The 7,294-nt window shown below is 50.8% G+C and overlaps 1 protein-coding gene across 1 annotated transcript in view; it reads right to left on the reverse strand.

The window, feature by feature from the left end:
* Klhl3 (kelch like family member 3) overlaps positions 1–6,028 on the reverse strand; it is a 67,701-nt gene extending 61,673 nt beyond the window's left edge. The window contains exon 1 of the mRNA XM_048333907.1: positions 5,832–6,028. Within this exon, the coding sequence (XP_048189864.1) occupies positions 5,832–5,845 (14 nt within the window). The 5' untranslated portion in view covers positions 5,846–6,028. The remainder of the gene's footprint in view (positions 1–5,831) is intronic.
* Between the last annotated feature and the right edge of the window lie 1,266 nt (positions 6,029–7,294).

The raw sequence follows: 7,294 nt of genomic DNA on the forward strand, positions 1-7,294 counted from the left end.
ATGAAAACCCTGGACTTAGCCCATCCCACAGTAGCCAGAAAAGAAGGTTATTTAACCATCAGATCATGTTCTTTGCTCAGCCTCAGGTCAGATCCTGTTGTCAATGTGAAGCCTGTGAACACCAATGTGCTGTAACTTGAACCCTAACTCACCAGATAGAATTTTGACCCAATCGTTCTCCCCCATGGTTCCCCTAATCCTGAGTTCAAAACCAAAATGATCTAAATTTGATTTCTAAATTGGAAAGGACAGATCTGGCACTGGAAGATGTCCAACCAGCAGGATCCAGGCCTCCATGGGCAAATCCTGCCACCAAAATACACCATTTGCACACAGGCTACCACAGAGTCCTCTGCTCTTCATACCCTCGCTGCAGGGCCCCCACCGTTGATATTTCAAGCTGGCACTGCAGAATAGCTCAAGCAGACTCAGAGGATAGAATCCAGAAAGCCATGATTTATAACAGCTCACATTCACAGGAAGTCGATGATAAGGTAAAAACGCTCCTCATCCCTGCTCTCTCCTCTCTTCTTCAGAACAGCTCTCTCTGTTCTGGGACACTGACATCAAATATGCTCAAAGACCCTGCCTAAGCAGAAAATGGAGTGCTGCCAGCCAAACCAATCTGTGTGATGCCCTTGTGTCTGTAACCATGTCCAAGGAGTGGGGACAATGTCCACTGAGTCCACTGGATGTGAAGATGACATCCCCAGCCCATCCGGCCAAGGACAAAGCAACCCCAGAAACTCTTCTCCATGTAGTCAAAGCAGGCTGCATGAAAACAAAATACTAAATCTTCCAGAACCTCCCCTGACTCACGGTAGCCAATCACAGGGTGGACTGGAGTTAATTGATGGTATTAATTGTCCTGAACTTGGAATACCTCATCCTCAGGCCTACATGATAAAAGCCTCTGTTTACATCACATGCTCCCTTATAAACAAGCTGGAGAGCAGAAATGTACCTAATCACTTTCCGAAAAGCTCAGTTCACAACTGCTTTCCTAATATGGGTTGGGCAAAACTGCCAAAGGTCAAAAGAAACACGAGTTCAGACAGAAGTAGATGGGAAAGAAAGTGGCCCCCTCATCTTGTGGCATTTCCAAAGCCAGGCTTGTGTTTGGTTTGTGTTTGTGTTTGGTTCCTTTCCATACAGCTTTCACAGGGGCCACCATATATTGTGTCACAAGTTAGAAGGACAACTCCAAGAAAGCTGGGCCACAGGTCTCTAACCCAAGAGCCATTGAACTTGTTGGACAGAGGGAAGAAAAAGTCTTAGAACAACGCCTGTTCATGCTATTTTTTTACATAGTTTATTAATGGTCTATTCAGTTTAACCTAGTTTCTGGGTTCAGCCAGAAATTGAAAAGAAAAAAAAAATAGGTCAGTTTTACAATGGCAAGTTTCATCAGATCAAAGCACTTTGCTGTAGAAAACACACAGAAAATTTGTTCCTATATAGATCTATCTCAACAATCTAAAACTTAGCAAGGAACACCCCCCACAAAAAAAGTCTAGGTGTGGGGGAAATATAGATATCTTTTACTTTGTGTTTGAAGGTCAAAAGAAAAAAAAGTTATCCAAATGGAAAATTTGGTTTCAATTAGCATGATTTGGGGAATGTATGCATATCGGCTCTAGGAAGTAGTAAAACCCCAAAAAATTCTACCCAACTTTCTACTTGTGACTTCTAGGGGTAGAGGGGAGGATTAAGTGACTGGCCATGAGGAACAGAAAAACAAACAAACAAAAATGCTGGGTTGCTCAACACTTGCTCCTGCCTGGGTCCTGCCAGCATTTCACCTGCAGAGCTCAGCAGTTGGGGAGCTTTCTAAGACACGTCTCAGAGAATCTGTGTGCTGTCCTTGGATCAAGGGTAGACAGACAAGCACCTTCATCCCAGCTTCCCGAGAACAAGAGCAGTCTCTCCCTGGGAGGAATCATCAAGTTGCAGACCAGAGCTGGGTACCTGTGCCTCTCTCCAGCAAGGGCATCTCTGTGTTTCTAATGAAGAATATGACTACCATTTCAGGAGAAATGGATAACCACCTTCCTCTTTTCACAAGGTTTCTTTCTAAATATTGTCGCTCTCTGCCACTCTTGCATATCAGCTAGAGTGTAGACAGAAAACGCAGTCTGTGAGCAGACGTGTCTGTGAAATATTTACACTTCTCATCATTTTTCGTTTCCAGTAACATTGTGGATGTTCATGTTGTTCTACAGCTGTTACCACTGTCCAACTCCAAAGCCTTGCATTTTCCCCACACTGGAACTCCATACCAGTTAAACAAGACCCATTCTTCCCTTCCTCTACTATCTGCCAACCATTTTACTCTCTGTCTTTATGGATTGGAGTAACCCTACGAGTGGGAAATTGATTTTAATCAACTCACAAGGCTGATTCCCTAAACGGAAGTAGAAATCCCAACAGACAGGGCCACTGCCATTTTCAATGTCTACCTGCTCTTAGCACACAGAGACGCCCATTTATCACAGCAGCAGCAGCAGCAGCGGCGAGCTAGAGATCTTTCTCCTTTGTGGAACAGAAGGCAAAGTCACCTTCTCTGATGAATCAAGCTACAGTTGACTGTCCAGTGCAAGGAGCTGGGGGAGACAGGGAACTGAAGGAATCAGCAGAAAGCTGGAGAGCTGGAGAAGAAAGCAGAGGAAAAGCACAAACTCACAAGTTTTTCTCAGTCTGAACAAAGGAGTCTCCAGCTCAGGGTTCCAAACCACAAAGGCCTCTCAATGCCACAGGGCATTTAGGAAGTGAATCTCATCGAAACATAAAAGAGGGGCAAATGGAAGTCTTAGACAGGTGCCTTCCTGCTCTAAGGATGGTTTAGAGGATGAGGGTCTGCGGAGTTCACCCTCATTTTCTCATGGGGATGGCCTCACACAATCACGACATGGCAATAGAGGGTTGCCAATGATGAGGGAGACTTCCATCAGAGAAATCACCCGCTACTTACACAGCCCTTCTCGCCTCATTCTAGCAGTGACAACAGTGACTCCAAGAACTACAGATGTGGTCATTACTCCTTTAGACAGAAAAATTAATTCTGTAGAAAGAAATAAAAATGTGACACACTCAAGGTCACCAGGAGTACATACATATTAAGCTACCAAGTCTGTGGAACTCCAAAGTTTTGTTTTAATGAATAGACTTGCAAAGTTAGAAGGTATTCTCATGTTCTCATGGGAAAGAAAGTCATTCACTACAAATCTCTTGACTGAAAGTTTCATGCTTAAAAATCAGCTCGATTGCCAGGCGCCCGTGGCTCACACCTATAATTCTAACTACTCAGGAGGCTGAGATCTGAGGATCTGGATTTGATGCCAGCCCAGGCAGGCAAGTCCACAAGACTCTTATCTCCAATTAAGCAACCCCTCCCCCAAATAAAGCCAGAAGTAGCTCAAGTGACAGAGTACTTGAGCAAAAAACCTCAAGGACTCCGAGTTCATGCCCTAGGACTGACATACATACACACACTCTCTCTCTCTCTCTCTCTCTCTCTCTCTCTCTCTCTCTCTCTCTCTCTCTCTCTCTGTCTCTCTCTCCAAATTAAGCCTTAGCAGGTTAGATGTAGAACAGATTCGGGATCTCTCTGATCCCTGCAGGGCTGGACATGTGATCCTAGGCCAGTCCCTTGGCTCTGATGGGCACTCAGTTTCCAGGAACTTTACAAAACAAGACTACTAATTCCCTCTGATTCATCTCTACTGCCAAAACATTTCGTGAGGATAGTAAGACTGATACTCAAAGATGAATCTATTGGCTGAAAATTCCAACCTTGTCTCTGCCAACTTTCTTTTCAGTGACCAGAGTTTCTCACAAAGGTCATCAATTAGCCAGTACCTGATTCTTTTTGTGCGCAGCTACATATGGTGCATGAGTGAGGAGCCCTAGTCTGCAGTCTCCTAGTCTGCAGAACTACAAGATTGATGGAACAAGAGCACAGAAAGATCTGGTGGACCTAGTACCCAGTACCCAGCTCTGGCATGTACACGAAAGGCACTAAGAATATCAACCAGGACTAGAAAGGCTAAGATAAAGTGGGGTTTTGAAACACCCTTGCCAGGTCACTTCTACCAAGAGGAAGAGAAACGCAGCCAGCAAATGGCATGCTGGGAATAAGAGATCTGAGGCTTCCCCAGTGGTGTGTACACAAAGAGAGGCCAGCAAGGCTCTTGATGGGCCTCTGGGCCTGCAGTGGCAACAGACATGAAACAGATCTCAGAAGACTTGAACACTTGGCAGGTAAACCAGGCAGACATGCGGGAGGAACAAAAACTGGCTTGGAAATGCTCAGTTTGGCTATCTGGTCTACTCCACTTCTAGCAGAGGAAATGCAAGAGAATGTGTGCAACCAGGTAGGTGTTCTAAAGCCATGGACCTCCGTCCTCCCTACAGATTGCATCTTGTTGAAGAACATAAGGGAGATTCATATATTTTTGAACACAGAACTGAGGGACCAGTCAGTGCCTCCAAAATTGCTCCATCAGTGGCTGGTAGCCTCACACCAACCTCTCAGCATTAGTATATGTCCTGGTGTGGTACAGAATCTCTCTATACATCTATCACATCACCCTTGTCCTCTGCTAGCCAAGGTGAGGACACTGTCCCCTTTACTCCAAGGCAATTTTTACATGTCCTACCACCCAGAAGACACCATGGGACTCAATACTAAGCTGTTCCAAAGATCATCCACAGAGAGGTGACAGCAACAGACACTTGGTCTGAAAATTCCCAGGAGCTTCCTGGACTGACACCTGGAAGCCTCTTCAGAGCTGGGGATGGGATGCCTTTCACCAATCAAGATCTGACTGAACCTAGAAATGCTTAGTATCATCACTCTGCCCCTGAGATGCAGGAGTCGGAACCCAGGCCCCTTGCTCTCCAGATGGTGTTGGCTGAGTGGAACCCCCTTCTCACTTCACCAGAGAGCCACAACTAGAACAGCAGCCTCTGGTAACAGGCAACCCATGCTACCTGGCCCCTCCCTGCAGTCTCCTCTCCACAAAGAAAATGGTTAAGTCCTGTTCTCAACCAGGGTGAAGGGGCTGACATTCAGAGGCTGGCACCCCACTGGGAGGAACAGGAGGGCCCACTCCAGCAGCAGCACTCACAGCCTTCACAAGAGAAGGGCTGGATCCCCAGATCGTTTAGAATTGTATAAGCACAAGACAGCCTGACAGGGAAATGAACCCTGGCTACTTAGCTTCTGCTCAGTGCAAGTCCTTAAAACCTCTTCTGCGGATTTCTACTTCACAGGAAGTCCCAGATGGAGGAAGCCAGGGTTCCCCTAAAGCAGTATGGGTCATAAACTTTTCAAACTAGGTGGAGAACAAACTAGGTGGCGAGCAAGTGTCATCTGACTTGGTTTCTCTCCTCCAACTCTGAACACATGTGCGGGCGGGCAGCGGTGCCTTCACACACCTGCACACACACACACACGCACACTTACTTTAGGAAAGCCATCAAAACACAAGGTCTGTATGCCAGGCCAGCCCTGCTTCTGACAGCAAAATCCCCCAGCTAAGCCCGACCGCACAGGCAGGGCGGCTGGAGCGGGAGCTGCCTCCTAGGGAAGGCGATGGGGACGCTACCTCTCGGCCGGGCAGGAAGTCCCCTGCGCGTCCCACCGACAGCCGGCACACCCGGACCCGCCAGGCCTCCGGCCCCGGGCCCTGGGCAGTGAGGAGGCCTGGGCAGGGACCCCGCTGAGGTCCATCTGTGTGGGTCGGGGTTGTGCAGCCCTGCCCGGCCAGCGCAAACACGAACACGGGTGAGCACGCCGTTTGCACGCGCGCACGCGCGCGCACACGTACCTCTCGCCCTCCATAGCGCCGGGCCCCGGCTGGGGCAGGGGCGGCGGGCGCCGAGCCGTGCTTGCGACCCGACCCGGATCCCGGGCTCGGCTTCTCCCAGCGGCCCCGGGGAGGTCGGCTCAGCCGCGGTGATTCAGCATGGCTGCGCGGGGTTCAGCCTCCTCCCGCGCGACCCTCCTCCTCCTCCTCCTCCTCGGCCTCGGCCGCGGCCTCACCAGCTGGGGCTGGGGCCGGCCTGCAGCGCAGGGGCGGCGGATGGATGCGGAGCGGCGATCCCCGCGCTCCCCGCGCTCCCGGCGCCCTTTCAGCGGCTGCGAGCCGAGGCGCGGGCGGCCACCCGCCGCTCCCCTCCCCCGCGGGCCCGTCTCCTAGGAACCCGGGCAGCTCCAGCCACCCCAATGCGGCGCCGCCCTGGCAGCTGCCTCCGCATCCACCCGGGCATCCCCGGGCCCGACCGGCCCACGCTGGGGTCTCCCGCCCGCCCGCCTCCCTCCCCGGCCCAGGCGGCCGATCAGGTGGTTCCTCACTAGCGGAGAAATCCCGCCCCCTCCCTCCGGCTCTCCCTCCCCCTTCTTCCCCCCCTTCCTCTCTCCCCTCTCCCTCTTTTCCTCCCCCCTCCTTCCCTCTCTCACCCTCCCTCCCTCCGTTCTCTCTCCCTCCTTCCCTCCCTCCGGCCCCCCAGGCCAGGAGTTGCCCTCTGCTGGCCCAGGTTGCTGGATGGAGGAGGCCACTGAGCCGGAGCCGAGGCGTGGTGTGGCCTGCCCAGACCTCACCCACCGGGGTAGATTAGGAACCCGAGAGGAATTACAAGTGGGGGGCATGGAGACTGGCACCCCATTTGCTAGAGGCCAGAGATGACTGTGTAAGCCATCCCTGTCCGCACTGTGGAGCCCGCTGCCCAAAGCCACAGGGAAGACCCTGGCTGCGCCTGGCATCCCAGCTCCTCAGGAGGCTGAGGTCTGAGGATGGAGGTTCCGAGCCTGGGCCACGCGGGAAGAAAGTCTGTGAGGCGCATGTCTCTTTGGGGTGGTTATCCCAAAGCTGGCAATGAAGCTGTGGCTCCAAGTGGTAGAGCGGTAGCCTTGAGCCAGAAAACTAAAAATAAATTTTTAAAAAGCTCAGGAACAGCATCTGGGCCCTGAGTGGTACTGATAGGAAGCTGCGACGCAGAAAGTATAGACTAAGGGCCATGAAATCCCAGATTTTCATAAAATCTTCCCTAATCACGACAACCACAACCATCGCAGCCAGTCTCATCTATAACAGCTACCTACAAAGCACATAGCCCTTACTGCTAATCTCACACCTGATATACTGTCTGGGGCAATTAATTATTTATACACCTTGTCTCGAAAACTAAAACGCAATCTTGCAGAAAGCAGCAAGCCAGCTTGTACCTGCTAGCTATCGCCAAGAGGCTTGGAGGTAGCTGGCAAAATTAATCACAGAAAGCTGGCCTCAGA

Source organism: Perognathus longimembris, chromosome 25 (genome assembly GCF_023159225.1).
Source record: "Perognathus longimembris pacificus isolate PPM17 chromosome 25, ASM2315922v1, whole genome shotgun sequence".
NCBI classification, from domain to species: domain Eukaryota; kingdom Metazoa; phylum Chordata; class Mammalia; order Rodentia; family Heteromyidae; genus Perognathus; species Perognathus longimembris.